Consider the following 24,977-nt stretch of genomic DNA (forward strand, 5'->3'; position numbering starts at 1 on the left):
TTTTTTTCTGTCAGTTCTGAGGTTTGAAGTCAGGTAATCTGTGTCCTTACCTATCATGCTGTCTGTCTTGCATAGTTTGGCAACTTTTTGTACAAATACCCATTTATTTTAGATGTTGGAACTTTAAAATAGCCTCATATTTTGAGAGTGTTGTTAACACAGGAATTTTTTTTGTTAGATTATTTTATATTTTTGGTATGGTGGACTAGCCAACGTTAAATGAAATTGCATAAATTATTTGTAGGCTTTCCTTGCAGGTAATATATACAGTGATGTTAGTAAATGTCTGTAGAAATGGAATTTCAGGCTATCATGAAAGTACTTAATGTCATTAGTGTTATTTTAGTTTGTTCTTAAATAACATGATATGTTAAGGTGTGATTTATCAGCAACAAAATCAGATCTTAGCAAAAAATGGTTACTAAAATCTTAATGTAATTAAAAATGTCAGGCAGTCTTTTATATTTTTGCCATTTATCAGTTTAGTTTTTTTCAGTTTACCATCAATTTTTGGCCCACTATTGTTCCATGTATTTAGCCATCTGATGTTTCATGAAACATTCTATTTGAACAGAGTAGCATTATTGTATTGATTTTAGAATTTTGTAAACTACATTGTATGTTTCAAGTAAGATTGCTCAATAGATTTGTTTAATACTTTACTGTATTTTATATACTCAAAAAATTGTTTAGTTTCTAATGCTCAAAAAATTGTTTAGTATCTACTTTAACAGATCTTGTAGAATTATTCACTCTTACTTTTCATATAATTGTTTCAGTTTTTCTATTATTGCCAAAAAAAAAAAAAAAAAAAAAAAAGGTAGCATCCTGTCGGAACTAAATTCATAACAAGAAGAATTGTTGTCATATTTCTGTCCCTGCCTAAAAATTGCCATTCTCAGAAGTCTGCAAATTTCTGCTTTGTTGTCTACACACTTTATACCTAATACTTCATTATGCTTCCCCCCTATTGTTACAGGACTATGTTGAAAAGAACATCAAGATCAGTCAGAAACCCAACAATGAAAAGGGATTTGGATTTTCCCTGTCAGGTGGAGCTGACAAAAAGCAAGCTGTTGTGGTGGAGAAAATTGTACTTGGTAAGAATTTCGCTTTGAGAGTAGCTATTTTGTGTGTGCACTCATGAATGTATAAGTGAATAGCAAGCCCTCAGAGAAGGTCTTTGTGCAAACTGTTTCATTGGCTTTAGAAGGAATGATTCTTACTGTTCCTGGTAATCATAATACTGAATGACAGTGAGGTTTGGCTGGGCTTTGGTGTTGGTTGTTTTGTCTTTTTAATGGTTTTCAGAGTGAATGGTCAGAATTATGTAAGCAGCAGGTGCCTTGTCTATTCAGTCCATTATCTTTCCTTAATACACTTTCATACAATGCTTTACATAAATGACTTAAATTTTCATAACTGTTATTGGGTCTGCTTGGGGATAAAGCAGTCACAAAATTGCCTTGTTGCTGGTTCATGTTTCCTATGTAATATTTTACATGAATCCAACTCGTATAACATATGATAATAATAATGATTGGGTGGCTTTGTAATCTAGTCATTAGTGCACTCAACTGTGGAGCTATAAAAAAAGTTGGGCTTGTGGTCAATTACTCCCCCTGCACTTTCAGTAGCTGCTTCTCATCAGTGTACTGTATCGTTAGTTAGATCAGGGGAGATAAAATTCTCAAAGGAGAGGAGTGGGTTCCCTTCATATTTTGTGCCCTAGACATAGTGAATCACTTATGTTCGTGGCCCCTATTCGTTTATTAAAATATTAATAAGAAGAAATCTCTCGTAATTAAAGTTCCAAGCATTATACATTGAAAAAATTTAAAGTTAACATGAATACAATTTTTAGCTGCTTTGCAGGCATGTATTTTACAGGGAATATGAACATTTTCATTTACAATCATCTGTGTACAAATGTATAATGAGGAGGAGGGGGTGGGAGGTTATTAGTAAATCTATGGGATGGGATAAAATATTGCATTGTACACCAGCTTCAGTGCTGTGGAAGTCCAGGAGATGGCATCCTGATTCATGTGATAGAGAGCAGTGAATACCCACCACCCCGAACCGCCAAAAGAAACAATCGTCCTGCCGTCTGCCAATCTTTCCATCTGATGATAACATGTCAGCTATATGTCATGTCCCTAATCCAATAAACTTTAAATCTTTCTAAAAACAGTTATCAGATTTGTACAATTTTTAACTTTAACATGATGATGGTAATGGGACATATGAGCTATGAATCACAGTGATTTATTTTTTTCTACTGTGGATGTTTTTCTGTGAAAAATTACCTATGCTCCTTGGGGTTCTTTATTTTGGCAATTTTCAACTGTGATAAATGCTATGGCATATTCTGCAGCCACGATTTACATTTACATATTTGATATAAAGATGTCTCCTGAAAAGCTCTCTTAGTTCATAAAGGAAGACATTCATACTTATAACATCACCATCAACAGTCCCAGAGTCTTTATTGGTTGTAGGGGCACTTGATATTACATCAAACTCTCACCAACTGTCATAATTTTCTTGTCATTCTCTGGGATGCACTTTTGTATGTGTCTGTCCATTTTATCTTTTCTCTGCATCTTCTGCATGCTGTACTAATCCTTGTAGAATCGTCATTGCAAGTCCCAGTGATCTTGAGACATACCCATGCTACTTCAGCTGACATCTTATCTGTGAATAAGTCCTTCAAGGGCCCAATTATTTTGTAATTGTTTATCTCCTCATCATTGTTGTAAACTTTGTTGGAGATATAAATGCTCCTTAAGTAGCATCTCATCTCTGTTTGCTGTATTTTCTTTTGTAATTCTATTATCAGAGTTCAAGTCTTACATGGCTGTATACAGTATAGAGAGATGCTATTGGCATTCCAAATGTGTATCTCTTTGGTGAGAGCTATTATTGTATGTCATAGCAAGTAACTGTGGTTTTAAGCCTTCGTCTGAGACAATTTACACCAAATATTCAAAACTTTCAACTACCTCTAGCATCTTGCCCTTGAGTTTGGCGTCTATGCTTCTGTTGTTAGTGTTGTTAGTCATCAGTTTGGTCTTTACTGCATTGATCTCTATGCTTTAACATGTTGATGCTTTCTCACAGTAATACACATTTCACAAAGGTAGCTCTTGATTTAACTTAGTATGTGGACAAAAATGCTTTAAGTAAGAAAAGTGATGAAAGTTTTACTTTGGTGCCTGACAGAGTTTAGTGTACACATTTGAAGTACAAAGTGGCCAGGTTTGATTTCTGACAATTTAGTACACATGATGCTGCTGAAAATCCTTTTGTGCACCACAGTGTACAGGCATCCAGAACTTTGCAAAATTAATATATCTTCTGGTCCATGCAGAATTTTTTTTTCTATTTGGAAACATTACTGATTAATTATTAATCTTCCATCAAACAGATTTACCCAAAATAAAGCGTGGTGAGTCACTGAGGGTGAAGTTTTAGAACTCAGCTTTCTTTGTGTTTGTTTGACATTTAGCATTTAGTTTACAAAGCTAGGCAAAGTAGTTGCTGAAATGTATGTTTTTACTATTTATCCTTTTGTGGTTTGTCTGTGTAATTATGCCAAATGATATCATTGTAATAATGTACATGCACTTTTTTATTTTCCCCAATTTGCACTGTTTCAACAGTAAGCGTGTACTGCAGATAACAGGAGTGGATAGGTATATATCTGCCAAAGCTGATAGCCAACTAAGACTTAAGCAACAGGAAATATTTATCTACATCTATTTTGTAGGCGTGTTCAAGATGTCAAAATTACCATGTGTAAGCAATATTTTATACAAAATATTCTGAAAACCATCCAGGATGCTTCAGTCTAAAGTACGTTGATATTATTTAATTTTGATGTATAAGGTTAAAGTGTGATGCTGCAGGCATGTATGTGTGTTAGTGAGTACAGAAAAGGGGAGGCTAACAATCAGTCTCATGATGCACTCCTTTCACAAAGTGCAGTTCTTTCTATGACTTAAGTGACTTGGTTTCTATTTTTTTTTTTTTTTTTTTTTTTTTTTTTTTTGAAGTTTAAAGCTTTGATTTTCATATATTATGTGTATTTAATCATTGTGCTCTCTAGTAAACTATCTTATATATATATTTTTATAAGGCAAAGCTGTGGATTATCCACTCCTGATCTGACAGACTGCTCATCACACAGTATATTTTTGTTGACAAGTGTGGCTTACTAACTTTGACACTTACATTGCACTCTGTCAGTATTAAAAAACATTCATTCATGATTCTCAACTGCCGGGTCATGTAGTGATTCTTCTAAAAACTAATTCAGTGCATGTTTCCTTTATCTTTTTCTTCTCTATTACTCCCGTTTTCTATCTTGGTCACTTTATGTCATTAAAACAATTTTGAACGACTAAACTAAATAGGTTCAAAAGATGCATTTTAAATTCTTTAATAATTTTGAAACTGCTCTTGGCAAGATTTAAGGCAAATACAGAAAAAAAAATCTTAGCATATTATTTTAATTTTTAAAGTTTTCAAAATTTCTAGAATGATTGCAATACTTTCATATTTACCATTGAAAGACATGAAATGGTGACATGTTTGGTGTGAGTCGATATTCTTCCTATACAGCCACCCACCCCCTCATTATTGTGAACACCTGTTATGTTTCAAAATGTACTTAATATTGAGTACTTTGCTTGTTGTATCATGCTTTGCCCGTAGCTTTAAAGTTTTAATTTTTTATTTTCTCTTGCAGTATTTAAAAAAAAAATATTGTGACCATTTCTGATGTTGTAAACTTTTACATCCTGTAGTTAGCTTTTGCTTATTTGAATTTTTTTTTTTTTACTGCCCATACAAAGAACTAGTGATTTTAAACTATATTATATTAAATGTTAGAAAAATAGATGGCTGTATACTAGGCACAATGGATTCTTAAAACTAATTTTTTAAATGAGTACTATTGCAGCTTAATCATTATATATATACACAAACATTTAAAGTTTTATCAAACACTTTGTTAAATTCTATTATTCTAATCAAATGATTGAATATTGTACATTGTAAGTGTTACACTTTCATTAGATATTTATCAAATGTGTGCTAATCCATGAATACCTGCACTGTTGTCTTGTTGCCTATTATGAAAAGCTGATTATGGATATTGATATTTCATGCCAAAGATGTTGCATTATATTGACTTCACATTGCACAGATTCAACATCATCCTAGCAGTACCATATCCTTAGCTTAACAAGCGCCAGTCCATATGTCAGCAATAACTTTTATATAATCATTAAATTGTTTCCTGCTGCCAACTATATTTTTCTAGATATATATCTCATACTATATCGTAAAATATGTATATGTACATATATTTATATGTGTGTGTGTGTGTGCACAGATATACCGGAATGGATTTAAGATCTATAAAATATTGAATCAGTTCTAAAGCTCGCACGAACATCTGATTTGTGGTGTTGTACAGACTTCACTGTGATGTTGCAGGTAGTGCAGCAGATGTTTGTGAGCTTCAGACAAAAGATGAGGTTGTGTCCATTAATGGACAAAGCATTGCTCAGCTGACCTCGGCTGAACTGGAACAGAAAGTCAAAAATGCTGTCAGTGTGGGTCAGATTGAACTTCGAGTGAAAAGATACCTTGGATCAAGGGGAGGTAAGAGCTGTTGTAGAACATTGTGGTGGTTGTGTTTTGTCTCAGTATTTTTTTTTTTTAAAGCAAAATGGGGAAATGCACAAATTCAAAAGGAATGGAAAGCTAGTAGCCAATCAACTCAGTTCCGGTGTAGCGCAATGCCAGTTTCAGTTGAGCTTGGGCATTTGCTGCTTACAACTGGACTGTTCTATGGAATAGCAAATTCTATTCAGAATTAAATACTTTGAAATTTAGTTTTGATATGATATTATGATCTTTCCATTGCAGATGAGATTGAAGAAGATGAGTTCTTTTCTAGTGATGAAGAGGTCAGCATTCCTGACCAGAACATTTCAAAATCATCTGGTAGACCAGAAAATTCTTTTGACAGTCTGGATTCCAGAGAAGACACGGAGGTATTGAGTGATTTCCTTCATTGCAGATTCTTTATGTTCTGAATCTTTTAGTGTACATACTTATTATATTCTAGTGTTGATGTGACAGAAGTTTGTCATATCTACTGTCAACAGAAATTTGAGGGAACTTCTATTACAAGTCAGCTGGAAAAGGAGAGGAAATGGCTTGAAGCACAAATTGAGAATGCAGTTCCAATATTAACACAGGTGAGCTTGTGAATGAATGACATTAGACACTGTACAACAACAATAGCTGCTTAGAAATTTGGATTGTATGGTCTCGTGGCACTTTCATTTTCACACATTCTGGTCTCCTGTCAGCATGGTGTTTTATTTTGGGGGAAGGGTCTTTTTTCCTAGCTCGTCAAAACCATGGATGCTTACTATGATATTTTGTACCATCTTACGGAATCATTCACAAGTATTTTTTAAAGCACCCAACAATTCATAAATGCTCAATTTAAACAGATCTTTAAACACATGAAAACAAATATTTAAGAAAGAATTGATGTTCTTTTTCAGAACACTCCCATTTTTATGATGTCATCATTACAGTTAATTTCTTCCAACAATTCCATAAAAATTTGCTTTTTTTAAAAAAAGAAACTTGATTTGAAGGAGCATATAATGTGTATTAGCCACTCAATTGTCATTGCATGTGTTTCTGAAAATAACTTTGTAATTTTGGGGTTAGGAAAGTATTTTAAGAAAATGTTAATTCATATTCAATTCAGTTGTAAGCTATGAATCCCTTCTTGTAAAAAAAAAACAAAGAGGCATTTTGTCTGTTTTCATTTTTGTTGTTAGTGTTTGTGTTTTTAATTTTTAAAAAGTCAAAGATGCTTGTTTGTCACAACTCCGCAATGTATCAGTATAGTTTTATGCTGTTACAGGATTCATGTAAACGTTTAGGATTTAAGTAAACATAGAATTATGTTGGTTTTTTTGCTGTAAATATAATCTATTAGCAGGTTATCCAGTGCTGTTTTAGAAGATGACAATGCATGTTGTTTGTCTTGGGATTGATATGGCCTGCAAAATCTTTTGGATCTGCCTTTTTCATTTGAGTTAAGCTTATTCGTGTGAACATGCACACCCGCACAGAGCCTTATTTCAAAGTTAGCCTTGACGGCCGGATTACTTCAAGACATCATTCTTTGTTGATGTTGTCTAGAGTAAAAGAAGAGAGGACCCAGCTCAGACATCTTCTGACAGTGGTTATGATGCACAGACCTTTCCTCAGCAGCCATATAAGGGAGACAGTTCTAGCAACCTTGATGAAACTCCTACTCAAGAAGCAGTCCAGTATTCTGTGCAGTTAGAACAACATGCATTGCCCAAAGAGAAAGAGCAGTCTGACGATGTGGTAGTTCAGGTGAGACCACGTATCCGTGAAAGAGGAAGGCTTGAGAAGCAGGGGGGAGCAATGCCTTCAGAAGAAGTGACAGTAGAGATGCGATCAACAATAACAGCGAACAAGAAAGTTGCAGATGATTCACATTTAAAAGACAGCAAAGACGACCGCTCATCAATTGCTTCTTGTAAGTGTTCCTTTTGTTCCTTCAGAGGTCCTATTTTTAATATGGAGAGTTGGCGAGGGGTTTTATAATTTATATGTGGCAAGCTGTGACAGCTTTCATGCATTTACTAACAGAATGTAATCGAAAAATTTTGATCTGTGCAGACTCATCCTCAGTTTTATTCGCAATGCAGCATGCTAAAGTCATGTTATGATCCAGTCTAAACCAAACTGTTTGATCCTGTTTAAGAGGATTAATATTATTATTAATATTAGATCTTTTTATGTGCATAGCTCAGTCAAGTCATTTGTCAGAATAAGTTGCATGCCTCTCCATCCACATGCTTACATCACAAAGCAATTATTAATTTACATTTCTTGCTGTCTACCATGATTACCTTAATCACAAAACTTGCTGTCCACCATGGCTACCTCAGTCACATAAGCAGCTGAAGCTAAAATATTCACAGTTGGATAACTCAAAAGGATTGTTGACATGACTTTATTATGTTGCATAGTAAGGCAGCTGTATTCTTGAGAAAACAATCTTACAGTCTCAAAATGAATTATCTATTAAAGATTTGTCTTCAATATTAGGCATTGAGGATAGTGGGACCCATAGTCTTGTCACAAAGAAAAGTGGTGTACCATTTTCCTCCGTTATGATGGGGAAATGTCACAGCTTGCTAGTCAGCCTACTCAGAGGTTACTAGTTGCAAGCTCAACCTGGCCTGTAACTTGAAAACTCCCTCTGCCTAATCTTATACTGACAAGAAGGCCAAAGGCAGAATAATGACTAATTTAGGCATTAAGGCTATGCCTTGGTAAACTACTTCATGATGATGATGATGCAGATTTATGTAGCCCGAAGGCTTGGAGACCATAATCTTTGTAACCTATATGTTATTACAGTGGAAGCCAGCAGTGAGAGTACATCTGTCAATAGCCACAAGAACCAGGACTCAGATGGCAGTGGTTCTGGATTCCAACCACCTGCAGTTCTTCGGAAATGGCAGCGGCAGAGAGTTCGAGAAGAATATATGTTTGAATCGGATGATTCCCCGCAGATTTATAACCAGATTAAATTTTCATCAACTATGCCGCAGCCGTCATCAGAACGACAGTTGGTAGAGGATGGTCAAGTGAGAAAAGATGACATGATTTTAAATAAAGCTTCAGCCAGTTACAGTGCTGCACTGCAGAGTCAGCCACCTCTTGCAGCCCCAAGGCACACATTTAATCTTTCAAGCGAGCGACAAAAAATGCAGGAGTGGGAACAACGGCAGGAAGATGAGCGGCAGGTAACAAACAGTTATAAGCTTCTTAGTTTAGTCCCCTTGGTTCTGAAAAATATTTTGAGATTTATAAAGTGAAAGTATCTTAGCTATTCCTGTCATCAGAACATAATTTGGATTTTTAGTTACTATGCAGCAAAACAATGGAACCCTCTCCCCTTTCAAGTCTGCCGCCTATCCACCATTGAATCCTTTAAATATGCACTGAAGACACACCTCTTGTTTGAGCATTACTCCTAACTATAGTTCACAGACTGCTACACTTCTTTCACCCCTCCCTCAAACCCCTTTTCTGTTAATTGCTACTTCCATACTCATCTCTGCTGAATCACAAAACTCTTGGTTCGTGTTATCTGATTCCTCTTTGCGTTTTGTGTATTTGTCTTTCATTAGTTATCATTACTGCTGTTCATCCATACATTCCTTTGTAGTCTATGTTTCATTCTTGTCTCAAGCGCTTAGAGCATGCTCCTTATGAGCGTGAGCACGCGCTATACAAATTACGCATTTATAATATTATTTAATGAGCAATATTATTGTAAACAAACCTGCATGTTACAGGACTGAGTAGTAAGTCACTGCTTTGTGCATGATAGTTTCTGCATGGACAGTAGTAACAAGATGCCTAACAGTAGCAACATTAATGCTGCTGTCTTAAAGGAAAATTTAAATACATATGAATGTTCAATTTTGTCAGTTAACAGGCAGATTTCTAATTTTAGAATCTGTAACAGTACCTTCACCTCTTGGTATGAGTATGATACATCCAGCACTTGCGTTAGGAAATTACAGAGAAAATCTTAAAAGACTAAATTAAATATTGGAGTGTAATGATTGATGTGAGTTGCAAGTCAAAATATAAACTTGCACACATGATTAATGCTAGCAGGCAGACTAATATATTTCACTACAGCTTTCTGCGTTTTATGTATTTTGCAAGTATTATTTGTTGTCATAAATTATTGATAATGCCAAGTTTTTTTTAAACATGCATCTCCTGTTTAAATCTTTTGAAATTGCACTTATATTTATATTGGACTACATAAACTTCCATTCTGCTGGAAATTATGGAGACTTTGTTGGTAGGTCTGTATTGTTGCCTTCCTTTTTCCATTCACTAACAGCATGGGCAGTTGTACCGTTGTATACACTAACTCTGCATCCCTTATTTTTTGTCACATTTTGCTCCAGCCTGTCACAGTCAGTACCAGCCAGAGTGACAATGCAGTAGAACTACAGTTTCACGTTGACAAGGTAGTGTATATCCATGCAGGTTCCCTTAATTACTGTATTACTGTTTGTTCCATACCCATCTTAATCCTTTCTTACATGCCTTTGCCCACTTTGCCTCTTTTTAATTTTTCCTTTGATGTAAATCCCATTATAATCCATATCCCTAATATTAATTCAGTGTTCTGAGAACTCCGAAGTATTGGGATTCTTTTCATTTGCATATATGCTTCCTTTTATTGTATTTATTACAGTTGAACCTTGATATTGGAATTAATAAGAAAATCATTTCGATAATAAATAATGGGAACCACATTTCCATTAATTTTATAAAAATAATTCCTATTTGTTCTGGGATACCAAATCCTGCATACACACTTTTCCCAAGTAATGTTTATAATTCTTTATATTATAATTTCTTGTACATGTGTTAAATAGGTCAGCATAATGTAGCAGAAGGTAAAAAGTATAACCACTGAATTAAATTAAAATTATGAAAATGCCATGCCTTTGTTTAATCAAGCAATGCAGTGTGACAGCACAAATCGTATTTTTATCATGCATTTGCATCTGCTTATGTATCACATTAATTCAGAATTGGACTTAAGGTCTAATTTTCAGACCTTTGTTTTTTAAAATCTTGGTTTCACACGACAGTAATTTCATTGCAACCATTCAGCTGTAATGCAGACTGTGTGTGGTTACTTTTTTATCAATTATTTCCAAACAGAGCATGAGCACTATTTAAAATTTTGGGTCAGTTTATACATAAGGTGTTTCATATTTTTTCTTTTGTTTATGAATGGTTATTAATCTAGGAAACATTTAATAAGCTTAAAAATAATTTTTAGCAATGGACACGGATAATCTTTGTGAAATTGCAGAAAATGACTCAACAATTTTTTTTTAATTCTTTTATCATCAACCAACCTTTTTTATTACTGGTTTTGATGCTTGTTTAGTTGTAAAATTATTCTAATAGTTCAAAATACTCTGTAGTTGTATTAAAAATTGTAAAACATAACATTGATTAATGACTTCCTTTTTCTTTTTTTATAACTTTTAAATGACAAAATAATAATAAACATTTATGAGACAAAAGATATTTGTATTATATTGATTTTTTAAAAGTTTTTTTCCTCTATTGTTTTTTATGTTTAACTCATAAACTTGATGTGTTTACTCCTTAATTTAATAAGTAGAATATTTTGCATTAAATGTAACACATAAAGTAATAAGGAGGCTTGTACTTTTATGCTCTTTTTTAATAGTTTTTTTTTCCATCCACTGACATTTCTTACCAGGGCTATGTGAAATAGGCTTGGAATGATAAGAAAAGGCTGCTCTGGGGTTGGTTTTTTCCATTTTACTGGGAGGAGTTAACTGTTTTATGCATAAAGTTTTTACTAAGATAATTTATTTTTGTAAAAATATGTAAATCAACTCATAATTTTTAGCTTAATTTGTGATGATTTTCACAGTGGTGAAGCTTCAGATGATATGTTGTATATAATTTTACAAAGAATTTAAATGTAGCAGACAAAATATTTTAAAAATTTGCATTGCTATTTAGCAATACCTGGTATGGTTCCAGAGGCAGTTTCAGATGAGTCAGAATCAGATGAAACACCAATATGATACAGACTTGCAAAGGCAGCAGAAAAAGAGCGACAAAAGCAAAAAGAGGTAAGCTATCAGTACAAGATGTCGTTAAAGTCATACTGCATGGTTAAGAGTAAAACAAGTTGAATTTTATTTTAGGGTGAATGTACAGTTTTGAGATTTTGGGGTAAATTTCTACAATGGCAGATATCTTTTGGTGTTTGGTGACTTTTATTTTGGTATTATATTAGTTTTCATAGCCCAGAAGGGGAAGAAAGATTTGATTGTCATAAAAACATGGCATAGGATGCTCTGTGAGTCTTTATTGAAAAAGGGTGCTAGGCTGCAAATAACATAACCAGCTTACTTTTTGTGTGACAGGAGCAGCAGCTACTAGACCCAGAAATAGAGAAGATGCGGAAGTTGGAGGAGAGGCGTGCTCAGCGCAGAGCTCGGCTCATGGACGTTGCAGATACATCACTTGCCTCACCTCCACGCCCTGTTGAAAACATATTGGAGCCTAGTTACCAGGTGCAAGAGCAACACAGTGCACCACAAAGTCACATGAGTACAGTGTCCATGCAGCTTCCAGGCAGAAACATTGGACAGAAGCCTGGAATTCTGATTATTGATCCTCGCAACTGTGGGGAAGATACAAGGTAGGTACAAGTAGCTTTCACAGTCCAGATTGAATACCATTAAAAAAAACCAGAGCTCTGCAAGAATTTGTTAAAACTCATTCAGTGTACACACATGCCAAGAATGAAAAACAGCTCATTTAGTGTACATGAGTATGTATTTAGAGTATAATTTTTTTTAGATGAGGTTGTTATCTAAACATTTTTGTATGCATACAGTCCTCCTTTAGAAGCAGGGCTGCCTGGTCAGCCATATCAGATCCAGCTGAAAATCAACCAGATGGACACTCCACATGGTTTACTTGTTTCTACACAGCCCATTGTGCTCGCACCTACTGGTCAGTAACTTTTCCTAGCAAGCCACTGGGAGGAAATTTAGCTATTGCATTCAACTGTCAACGTGTTGTATAATGACAAAAAATTCTTTGGCTTTGTTTATTTATCAATACACATTTTATTGGATTTTAGGGGTTCTTCTGTGACTGTAGAGGTATTTTTTTTTTCTCATTTATATCAGAACCAGTGACCTGTATTCAGTGTCTTTGTAGTTTTCCTATGAAATATGAATAGAATTTCTAAAGTAGAATTTGAATGTATTTTCTATCTTTAAGTTATGAAGTTTAGTGTCATTATTTTTTTAGTTCTATTCTCACAAATGATGGTTGACCTTATCCTAATAAAGCAGGTTTTTCAAGGTTTTTGTTCAGATTTCTTACCTTTCTTTTAGCTCATTTTGGGAAGACCAAGTTATATTGCTAGGGAGTATTTGTAAATGTTGTAGTTTATTGAGTAAAGATGAATCGCATTTTCATCACCTTTTACAGATCCAAAAGCATTTTTGGAAGCAGAACGTGAGCGCATCCGGCAAGAAGAGCTGCAGAAGATTGAGGAAGAGCGTCGTCGTCGCGAAGATGAAGACAGCAAACGCCTGCGCAGCAAAGAAGAAGAACTGCGAAGGCAGGAGGTACAGTAGATGGCATTTATTTGGCTTGTGCCACTTGTTAGGTGCTATAAAATGTGCAAACATATGATTGGCAGTTAGGCTTGAACTGCAGTTGCAAGAGAAGAAAGTGTAAGAAAAAGAATTATTGGTTTGTTGGGCTTTTTTGTATTTGGACTTTTAGTGTATTTTTAGTAATTGGTATTAATGTACATCCCATTTTTATTTTTTTTTTTACAAGCTGCTTCATTCTGTTCTGTCCATATGGATTTTGTCTTTTATTTTTGTTATAAATACATATATTTCTGTATACAGCTCTCTTTTTATAATTTGAGAAACTTGTTGTATACCTCATTTTATTATTCTTTACCTTTGAATTTTGTCTTACATTTCTAAATTTTTCACTCTTTTTTGGGTTAGACTGGATCGGATATGATAGTGACTAAACATTTTGTTTGCATTTATGTGTTCACATACACAAGCATAGATGCATGTGTATGTCTTATAGTCTGTGTCACATTTTAGTGCTCATCAAAATAAATACTTCAGTTAACCATTTTTGTTTTAGCTGCTTAAATTTAAAGGGTTTATAACAATGTATTTTTAGCCTGTTACATTTTCTGGGTTGTAAAAGGCAATTTTACCGAAATAAAATTTCATGGCTGTAATCTTTATAGTTAGCAACTCAAAATTTCCTCTTAGAGTCACATTTTTAGAAATATGTTTCAAGGCTCATTCATTGTTTGCTTTTTCTTTTAACAAAGTTTTACTTGCTGACTTTAATGTGTACAAGCATCTGCTTGCAGGAAATGTTAAAACAGCAGCAGGAACGACTTAAACAAGAACAAGAACGTCTTGAAAGAGAGCGGCGACAGCTGCAACAACAGCAGATAAAACCAGCCACGTTTGTGCAGGAACCCAATGTTTTGCCCACCTCATCACTAGCTGTGCATGCAGAGCCACCTTTGAAGTTTGAGACGGTCTCAAGCAGAAGTAGGGGGGAATCACCTACATATACATCTTCAGTCAAGCCAGGGACTCGACGGTTGGAGGGTCAGCCTCAAGGTTTTAGTGCCTCTTCATCTTTAGACAAAGGTAGGGAGAGCAGTGGAACATACCATACCCAAAAGTCAGACTCACTTCAAAACTCAAAATCTATTAGTGTTTCTACTTCTCCAGCAAGGCGAAGTGATCATCAGCCTGCCACAGCCAGTCAGTCCAGTCTTCCTCGATGGCCACCATCAAGTCAAAATGCTGAGAGAAAATCGAGCCCATTGCCACGGGATTCCACTAGTCAGCAGCTGTCAAGGGAAGACATGGTGGCCATGAACAGAAAAGCCACTCCTCTGCAGACCAAACCTCTATCACCCACAGATAGCGTATCCAGTGACAAGCTATCCACAGCCAAACCTGTGAGGAGGGAGGCTCCAAGCAAAGGACAAATTCATTCACTTAACTCTGTCCCACGTGCCAAGTTTCGCAGTTCCAATGAGTGGATTGGTAGTTCAAAAGAGGAAGAGGACAATCCACCGGCTCTTTTGGACTACAGCAGTGGTGGAGATCGGGGACAGCAGCCCACTGCATCATCACATCAGTCAGAAATGTACAGAAAACAGTTTGCCAGTCCTCAAGACCACTGGCTGGTGCAGGAAGCCGAGCGACGGCGTATCCATGAAACGTCGGAGAGGCAAGGAGCAAGTAGATCCCAGCATTCAGGCCCCATCAAACCTGCAATGGACAGGCTTGATAATCGGTGGAGAGATGAAAGTCTGGACCAGCCAGCCTCATCCAGCATGCCTGCTCAAATCAGACAAACATTGTTACAAAAAACAGCTGGTGCTCGAGGCTCAAACAGTAACAACTACCCACAGGATCCCAACTTTGTTTCCCAAAGCCACCATCAACCAGCTTACACTTTGCCAAACTCTATGTCACAGACTCTGCCTGCTAATTTTGGCTACAGCTCTGGGCCACGCTCAGAGATGGTGCCACCTGCCCACAGACCACCTTCTCCAGAGTCATATAGAGACAATGGCAATGAGATCAGTGGAAAACAAAGGTGTTCCCACTGCACCCAAGAGCTAGGTGAGGGCCTTAAGTTTTCAGAACCATGGTGCTGCTGCTTGAGTAAATCAGAGTTCAAAGAGTTTAAGTACATTAGTGATGAAATATGTTAATGTAACAATCGAAGAACATTAGCAGCAAAGTAAAAATGCTGTGATATACACATGGAAAATATCTGATGGAAAGATTGAATTAGAAGTATCTATACCTTAGACTTTATGAACACATATATATTACAAACTCTAGGAGCAGAGATTAACATATGGTTTGCCGAAGGAGTACTTTGAAGCTGATAGTCAGCAGCATCTTAGAGAGATGAAAAGTTGTGTAGTCACTTGAGTTCTTGTCAAGATTTTACTTGTAAGATCTACTTTATAAATGTGGTAGAAGTATACTTCAGATCTTTTGACCATCCATGCCTTGATGACTCATTTGTTAAGTGTTTAGCATGGTTTTGTATACATATACATAGATTTGTCCTAAGTGTATTAATTAAGTCTACTTGGTCATCTCATCTTTGTGGCATTTCCTTTTCATTCTTTAATTCTCTTTATTGGGTCACTTTCTGCACAGGATTTGGAGCAGCAATGGTGATAGAATCTCTTGGTCTCTATTACCACGTTCAGTGTTTCCGATGCTACGTGTGCCACACGCCATTAGGCAGTGGAAATCAAGGGGCAGACGTGCGAGTTCGTGTGAACAAACTGCACTGCCCCAACTGCTACAGCAATGATGAAGGTATTAGGCGTGTGGGAAGGTTTTAGCTTTGCACCTCCTTTGTAAGGCCTCATCGCGTCTCTTCAGAATCTCACGGTAAAGGACCGATGAACTATTGAGACATATCCCAGCATTGTGTATGGGACGTAACAAAGACATATACCTCATATTGCTTGGAAGCAACTCACTCAACTTTCTGATGTTCAGTAATCCTGGCTTTTTTAAACTATTATTATTTATTGTGTAAAGAATTAGTAAGATTGTATTTTTAGAATATCATTATTTGAAACTTTAAAACTGCAGGGACAACAACAAATTTTTCAGAAAATCTTGCTTAAATTTCATTTTGAAAAATGAAAAGCCACATTGTTTATATAAAAAGACATTTAAATAAGGATTTGTATCAAATGTATCAGTAAAACTTAAAAAAGTTCTGTAAATTTCACAGGTCTTTTTTTTTAAAAAAATAACCACTAAAGTGTGACCTAATAATAATTAAAGGTTTGGCATCATCCATTTATAACACATTTACACTTTCCTACCCTCTGCCCTACTCAGCATATTCACATTTTAAATGAGTCTGAACTGTCAGTCCATCACCTGTAATCTTCCCTCGCTTTCTGTTGTAGAAGCATGTTTTGCAGTGTATGGTCTTATAAGTAGGCCTATGACTCTTTGTCTGTTGGAGCCTAGGGAGTAGTGTTCCCTCAGTTCCTTTAGGTATATGTGACAAACTTTTGTCACTATTGGTTGTCTTTGTGGCATGTGCTGGTGTGGTGCTGGTTTTCTAATTTCTGTTGAGGGATTTTATTATATGTGAGTCTTTGTTGTATGTATTCATTTGCACAGGACAAAGACAGCACACCATTCCATGACCAAAGAGTGCAAGTATAATCTAGTTGTGGGAACGCTTTAGTTCATGTTACACACATAGTACTGCTCACTGACACCTAAAGTGATATAACAACCTGCATTTGTGTCTCATTGTCTTCAGCTTTTTTAATGTGCTGATTGCTTTTGGTTCGTTAATCACCCAACATTTATATCATTAAATCCCATTAATTAATAAGCACCCATAAATATTTCCTTTATTGTCTTGCACATGTACCTCAACACAAAAATAACAATTCTTCATGTGGGTGCACAGTGACACCACACTTACCTTGCCTGTGCACAGAAAACTGGCCTAACAAGCAACTTAACTGGTTGGAGAAACTGTACAGTACTAGAGTAGTATTTGCAGCAAGACATATGCGTTTCCTCTTAATATTTTGAGATTTGGGATGACGGCACAGCTTTGCTTGCCTGAGCTGCAGCATGAATCTACAAGATATATTTTATTCTATGTATTCACAAACCAAACTTTCTGTATTTTCAAAGCTCTCACATGTCTGCAGGCTGTGATCTGTGGGACATGAACTAGCAAAATGTAGTTACAGTTTGTTTTTGAAATTCATTCTTGTGTTAGACCTCTAATAGCTTTGATGCTGTGTCAAAGGTAGAAAGGTACCTGACACTAAGCCTTGTCTAAGGCATGTGCATAAGTTCACTTCTGTTCATATAAGTAGTAGTACACAAAATTTGTTGGAGCAACTATCTACGATATTGAAATTTTACAAGTTTGTAGATTAGAACTGTAATTTAATATTTAAGTGTTACCAAAATATGAAGTATGTCAGTGCTTGGTTAATAATGAAAAAAATATTTCTTACGCAACAGCAGTGTCAACAGTTTATTTTTCTTTATTTGCAGCTGGACTTAAATTCAGCAAGGTGTGAGATTTCCATGACTTTTGCCCTTCTACTCACTTCCTGCTCATTCCAAGTGCATTAAACTGTGGTTTCAGGCTATGTGTTTCTACTGGAGTGAAAAACAAAAAAGAACAAGCCCAGAAAAAGTGCTGTAGGATCCAAGATCACATCTGGGCAATACATGTGAACATGACATCAAGAAATAGAGGCTGTACAATATTTTTTCAAGTGTGCAGTGCAGACTGTATTGTGTGTATAGAATGCCTGCACTTAAGCTGGAGTTTGTAGTCAAAATTCATATTTGCTGAAAAAGCTTGCAATCGACATTGTGAGAAGGATACAACATGTAAAACCTCCGAAGCCAATTTTAAAAAATTTTTAGCTCCTACATTGGAAAGGAAGGTCATTATGTCCTCCATTCATAAATAGAAATCATTGGATACTACTAAGCTAGACTGGTTCCAGTCTTCCTATGAGCCTTGGTTTCCATAGAATTCTGGATCTGAGAGAAAATCGGAGTACTTTCCAGAAAAATCTTTTATTCCTGTCAAGAAATATCCTATCTGAAACACAATCCAAAGTGCTGCAACATTTTAAAAAAATTATAATACGTTATAAAAAGGTTCAGACATTATCAGAATACATGGGAGAGCAATGTTTTAAATGTTTTTAAATCATGATGTACAGAGTTTCATATTGTGAGGAAGCATTTTTTTTTCAGAAAAGGAGAATGGACAAAAGACATCTGAAAGCAGAATATACTACTGAGCTTTTTTAGCATTATCAAGCAGCATTGAAGAATACCTGTCCCTTAGTTCAGTTAGTGTATTCATTGTTACTCCTCAAGGAGCATAGGGCCACAACAGTACCTGTTCCTTAATCTTCACAAATCTTCTTACATGACTTGGGAACATAGGTGTACACCACTTTTTACTTGTTTTAAGGTAGCATTCCAGTTTCAATATAGTTATCAAACCCCTGGACCAATCATTATTTGCTCCTGGTTTGCTTTTTATAACTCTTCCATTTTGTTGTCAATAGTCTTTGTATCTCAGAAATAACACACTGAGAAAGCTTAAAAGTTGCAAGATGTGCAAAGTATGGTGATGGTGAAGCAAATGAATTACATGTGTTCATATTTCTGGACCTGTTTTTGAGAAAGATCTGTACACCAAATCTATGGTTCTTTTTTAACAACTTTGATCCTGGCTGCATACATCATCTTTATGTATTGCACAGATAACTGGATTAAAAGTGAAATCATATGTGCATTTAGTTAGTGTTTTAATCATTTCGTGTTCAGATATTGGAAATTTGTGATGTTCTCTGCCATTTTAGCCGCCTATGAGCATGGTGACATTTGGTTGGTGAGAACTATTACAGCTGCACTTCATGTATGGTTTTTAAAGGTGCAAAACATTTTAATAATAGTGGCGGTCTCTCCATACCATTTGTTTGGAAGTGAATGAAAATATCTATTTCCCATGTTGGACCATAAAGTGAATTATTCCATGCTAACATGAAGAGAAATTCAAGCTCATATCAAGAGGTGTGTATGAAGTGCAGGTGCATGCCTGACACATTCATTGGATTACAGACGGTGAAGTCACATATGGATGCACGTGTATAGTGGATGTAAGTGCTGTTGTTTTGTATGTATGCGACTTCTGAACAAATATATGACAGTGAGGGAGAAAGATAAAAATTGCTACCCTTTTACAATAATTATTTTGCCAACTGACACAGCATTGCAGCAGTGTAAGTTGTCAAGCTTGAAGGCTCTATCAGATTGAGAAATCAGGGCTTTGGAGGGTGACAGTTGGAACTAAAAAGAAAGATTCCAAGTCTGTAGATGCAATAACCACACGAACAACTCGCCATTTAGATTTTCAATTTATGTCGTTCATGTTATCAAATGCTGTCCATCTTGCTTCATTTGGCTAGTGCACAGAAAATTTTTGGTGATTACCTTTCCTATAAAATATTTGCCAATAAATCTTTCATCCATTGTCTAATTTCCCTAAAAACTGTTTTAAGGTTGCCTATCATGATCAGAAGTAGCTTTAGTTATTCTTCGTGCAAATAATCTTTTAGGATGCAAAATCAATGTCAGCCTGCTGGCAAAATTTTCAAGGGAGAGATGGAACAGGAATATTTTGGAGATGGGATGCAATTTACATTGTATATTTAATGTTACATGTTCTATTATCCATACTTACCTCTGCCATATTTTAAAATTTATATACTCCCTGCCCATAGTAGTGCCTTTCGATGTGGATGCAGTCCAGACCCCTGCTCTATGTGTTTAACCATGTATTCTCTCATAAAATACATCAGCCGCTTATAGCAAGTTTCAAGAATGTGAAACCAGGAAACATTGTTTACAACAGGAGTTTTCAGCTGAAGGAAGAGGCATTGGGCTCACAAGCATCACAAAAAGAAAATTTGACATGATAATGTGACTCTGTGAAGCACACAATTTGTACAAGCAGACAGAACTACAGGAAACCGCAAGAATGAGCTTAACCATTTGAAGTGATGCTGACTTTCAAGTTCACAGCAGACTTGGTTTCTAAATCATCTATTGCTCCTTCTGTCATTTTACTTTGTGCATAAGCAGTAGTCAATTTAAACATGTACAGGTTAACATAGTTTTGTTTCTTTACATAAATTTATGCAGTGCCATGGCTAAACAGTCCTCTTTCACAAATGGTTGTGTTTTGTACCTAGCTAAAGTGATTTGATTCCAGTTCGTTGCCATTTTGAAATCATGCAGTTTGCTGTAAATGAATAAATGCTTATTTTGTCTAAAACGAGGAGTATGTACAGTTTATTAGTGCTGACTGCTTGTTTTCTTTAGTTTCTGTAGAAAGCTGGGTACTCAATGCTTGATGGAATTTGTTACTATTTCATATTGGTGCATCAGGCCTGTCAAACCATTAGACATTAAATATGCTAGACTGTTGTAACAATCTGGACAATATTGGTGAACCTCTTTAGTGTTTCACTCCCCTACCCAACACTCACCCTTTCCCTTAAATCTCCAATATTGTCTGCAGTCTTTTACTTCGAAAGTTGTCTTATAGGTTATAGCCTACTGGAAGAATCTTAAAAATTGAGCAGAACAGAAAGGATCTTGAATAGAAAGGCTGCAAAGTGCCCATACAAAAAACAAAGCAAATGAACTTGAAATTTGTTTTTCGTTCAAAGCTAGATTAATGATATTAAGTGCTTGTACACTATGTAGTTGGATTTTGCTAGTCCAGACTGTGTACACGTAGAAAGCTTCATTAATAGTATTCTATTTTATAAAATGGCCCGATTTAGGCGGGGCAGTCCCGCCTTTGACCTCGTGTCTCGCCTGTTCGTAAAATGTTCCGCTTTCATCTAAAAAGTCGATCAGTGTCCAGCTTGTATTTAAAAATCTAATTATCATACATTGACTCGCATTTGTGCCTTTGATTTTGGCATTTGCCTATCGCTGTTTCATTAACAATTTTATATTTGTCTCCTAGTTAACTACCTTTCAGAGCAAATTATCCCCACCCTTCCTTTGCGCTTTTCACTTTTTTGGGGGTACTCTTTGTCGGTGACTTCCGAAACGTCTGGTCACCTTATATTTAGGGAAATCTAAAGTGTTGTCACATTTGCGCTTATAGTATTTTATAAAGTGCCCATAAAGGATTTGCATTTATACTGAATTTGTGACCATCGTGGTTTACTTAGATTTTGTAAACACTGAAGAAAACATTTTGCTAAATTTGTACTTGAACATTTACAAGGACAGTGACTGCAGCACTCAGTGACTATCATCAAGAAGTACTTTTGGATGTTTCAAATTTGCTTTTTTAAAGTGTATGCTTATTTTAGTCTATCTGGTTAGGAGATGAGTGTCAGATGACGGGAGATTAGAATCTTACAGACAGGATTTTGTATGAAATGGCACATTAAAAGTATCTCAAGGAGATGTTATACTGATTTCTGTAGAAGTCTTAGGGGAAAATGTCACAAAGAAATAACTAAAACAAATTGCCATGCCTGAAAAGACTTACATAATTGAATTAAATAAATATCTACGTAACTGATGAGTTCATAAAAATAGTAAGCCTATTCACTTTCCAAAAATATTCAAAAACTGTACTCTGTGCAGAATAACAGCGCTTGTGCATGTTTTATGCATGTTATGTGTGTATATGTGTGGTTACATGAAAAATATGATCTGAGAGTCTGATGAACATGGAATTTCCAGACTTGCAGCATCAAGTTCTTAAAAATGAAAATTTTCTCATAAAACAGCTTGACGTAATTATATGCACATAATTATTTCGCTTTACAGCCTTCACCATTGCTAAACAATTAATCAAGTGTGATGGGCTCCACTTACGGGGCGAGATTCAGCCCATGAGCCTGTCAGCCCAGCATTATGACAAAACTTGATGATTCGAATGGAAACAGCACATGGCATAATAAGTAAAAATGATTATAAAAATACTAACATTTTTCTTCATCATCTTTGGATTGTGATTTTTTTTTTTAGTTTACAATCGCACTTGAATTTTGACTTGCTACAGATTGTAGATTTCAATTTCAATTCTAACCTGAAGATGCATAGCAGGAAAGCCCTTTCTGCATATATAACTTTCCCCTGTTGGCCTTGTAGTTCCAAGAATGTGGACATAGGTGCCATCAAGAGCACCTACAACTCCCATTCCAGCTTTAATTCTGCTCCCAGTTTTCAGCGAGCTTTTGAAGGGCATCCCTTTCTGGCCATTAGATGACATCGTCTTGCTTTGCAAAGAGTGTCCTGCAGATCAGCATCACGCACCTGTGTGGTGAACCCTTGTTCATTGCAAAACAATCTGCCACACTGAGACAGGACTCCTTACTTGCCAGCGACCACAAGGTGGCAAATTAAGAAGTTTGGTTCTATTGTTGAACCCTCGTTCCTGCGGCAAATCAGGCTCAGAACAAGCCTCGAGAACGTGAAAAAATTCACAAAAGATTTCTATGAAAGTTTGTGTTTATCTTGTGTGTGTGAGCATATAGACAAGTGCATGCATTTATATATATATCTAAGACGTTCACATTCCCTATAATTGATTTTGGTATTTTTATTTATATTTTATTGTCTATTACATTTTACTTTATTTAAATTTTATTACAGTAACTTACATCAAAGGCGCCCGGAACATTCGAAAGTGAGACTTAAACTGGTACGTCGAGTATCGTGGAACTTCAATGAAATCGACCATGTGCGCATTGGAATTTTCGCCTTTGTCCTGATTTACTTCTGTGGACAGGTGGGCCGCAAGTTCGGTATTCATTTGCGAAAGCTTGGCTACAGCACTTAGGGGTGTAGCTTCCTTAACTGCATTCAAACCTCGCCTCGCCCCATGTCTGCCATTTTGAAGCTCTGTCTTCCGGCGAGCTCTGCGTTGCACAGGGACCGCTAGCTTCCTAGCCGCTAGCTTCGCTCGGTTCGCTACGTGTTATGCAACACGCCACAGCACTTAGGGCATTTGGCCCCTGGATGTACCTGCGATCAAGGGACAGGACTGGGTTGAGAAACGACCGAACGGCTACCTCCCTCTTGTTGACTGGCCCAGCACCGCCAAATATACAAATAAACAACCTGGACAGGCTCTTTGTTGAAAGAACGCAGTTCTTGCTCAGCTTGAATGTTTTGAAAACGCATCCGTGTTTGTGACAAAAATCTAGACGAAAACAAGGAGGAATTTCACTTTTTAAAAAAAAGCAAAAAAATAAAAAGGAGACAAGTTTTTTCCCCAATTACAAAAAAGAAGGCTATGGAGGAAGAAAAGCGAATTAAAAAGTTGTTGACAAGACCTATGTATATATTTGGCAATAGAATTCATGAAAGCTCAAAGCTACAATTTTTGTGTCGCTTTTCTGTCCGTTTGCTTGAGGACAACTGCATCCTGCTTGACCTACAGGTTGAGGAACGATATGACCTTTGCATTTTCGTGTCCTAGTCTTTGGACTGTTGGTCGTGACATGCTCTCGGTCGTCGCAGCAGGTCACGCTCTCAAACGCCTCCGGGAGGGAGGGATCAGGCTGGTCACTCGTGCGGTCTGAGAACAGGCTTTTCAAGAAGTCTTCTTCTTTGGTTGGTAAACCATTGGGTGCTGTCACTGGCAACGCCGAAGCCTTCCATCCTCCCCACGAAAGATATAAATCAATGGTAGCAAATAAAAACGCATTTATCTATGCAAATCCGATGTTCTTTGTGCTTTAGGGGAGCGAATTTCTTGTCAGCACAACATCTAGGAATGTAGTGAGAGGAAAACCGAGTTGCATTACGATATTATTCTACAAATATAGGGTGGAGTGACTTGCTCTGAAGAAGAGATTTTTTTTGGAAAATGCCAAACATGCTTGGCTCAAGCCGTTTGTAGTTTTTGGAAAATCATAATGGGAGATTTTGGTCCGGCAAGGAGAGTTGCGGGGAGGGTGAAGAACTTGTGGGTCAGAAGTATGGCGTGTGTTGCTTTCCTGACCGGATTGTTTAACTGAAGCGGGAAACAGACAAAATTAATTCCGAAAGTGGAGTTGACCGATAGGCAAAGATGGTCGTGGACGTCTTGCAAATTTCCTATCCGGGGTGTGAGTTTCTGTTTTGTGCACTGACATTGTTAGGTATTATACAGTATTTAGTAATGTAATGTGCTGGCTCTAAAGATGTTACAGTGCACAGTATGCAGATATTTACCATGTTATGTTAAAACTGCACTTGAAAACAACATTATTTCTGTCAACATATTCACAACCATATCTAAAAGCTGTTTACTGTTTTTGTAGTGAGTTTAGGGTGTGGATAGAGGCATGAGTGCAGGTAGGTCCTTAAGAAAAAAAAAAACATAATATCAACGTAAGCAAAGGTTGGACTCTGGAGAATTCTCAAAATATTTTCAAAGATAACTGCGTTAGTGTAGTCCGACATCAAAACTTAGAAGGGAAGTCATATCGTTGTCACGTGTCTCAAACAGTTTTGAAGATTTTCCGATAAAGAAAGAAAGATGTTTGGCGACCCAGTAGAATAAATTGTGATTTATTTACATCTGTTGCTGATATGCCACATTTGACACAGGTAATAGGTAAGTCAAGCGGATATAACTCATATAAGGTGGAGTTG

General features: G+C 36.3%; 1 protein-coding gene across 1 annotated transcript in view; it reads left to right on the top strand.

Annotated features, from left to right (window-relative positions):
• The window catches only part of LOC112559663 (LIM domain only protein 7-like), an 81,856-nt gene extending 60,193 nt beyond the window's left edge, over positions 1-21,663 (top strand). Inside the window, exons 10-24 of the mRNA XM_025230998.1 lie at positions 980-1,100; positions 5,506-5,673; positions 5,941-6,068; positions 6,183-6,275; positions 7,243-7,609; positions 8,500-8,888; positions 10,074-10,136; positions 11,707-11,798; positions 11,922-11,931; positions 12,096-12,373; positions 12,572-12,690; positions 13,177-13,316; positions 14,099-15,377; positions 15,930-16,094; positions 17,826-21,663. Of these exons, the coding sequence (XP_025086783.1) occupies positions 980-1,100; positions 5,506-5,673; positions 5,941-6,068; positions 6,183-6,275; positions 7,243-7,609; positions 8,500-8,888; positions 10,074-10,136; positions 11,707-11,798; positions 11,922-11,931; positions 12,096-12,373; positions 12,572-12,690; positions 13,177-13,316; positions 14,099-15,377; positions 15,930-16,094; positions 17,826-17,851 (3,438 nt within the window). The 3' untranslated portion in view covers positions 17,852-21,663. The remainder of the gene's footprint in view (positions 1-979; positions 1,101-5,505; positions 5,674-5,940; positions 6,069-6,182; positions 6,276-7,242; positions 7,610-8,499; positions 8,889-10,073; positions 10,137-11,706; positions 11,799-11,921; positions 11,932-12,095; positions 12,374-12,571; positions 12,691-13,176; positions 13,317-14,098; positions 15,378-15,929; positions 16,095-17,825) is intronic.
• The last annotated feature ends 3,314 nt before the right edge of the window (positions 21,664-24,977 follow it).

The sequence above is a fragment of the Pomacea canaliculata genome, linkage group LG3 (genome assembly GCF_003073045.1).
Source record: "Pomacea canaliculata isolate SZHN2017 linkage group LG3, ASM307304v1, whole genome shotgun sequence".
NCBI classification, from domain to species: Eukaryota; Metazoa; Mollusca; class Gastropoda; order Architaenioglossa; family Ampullariidae; genus Pomacea; species Pomacea canaliculata.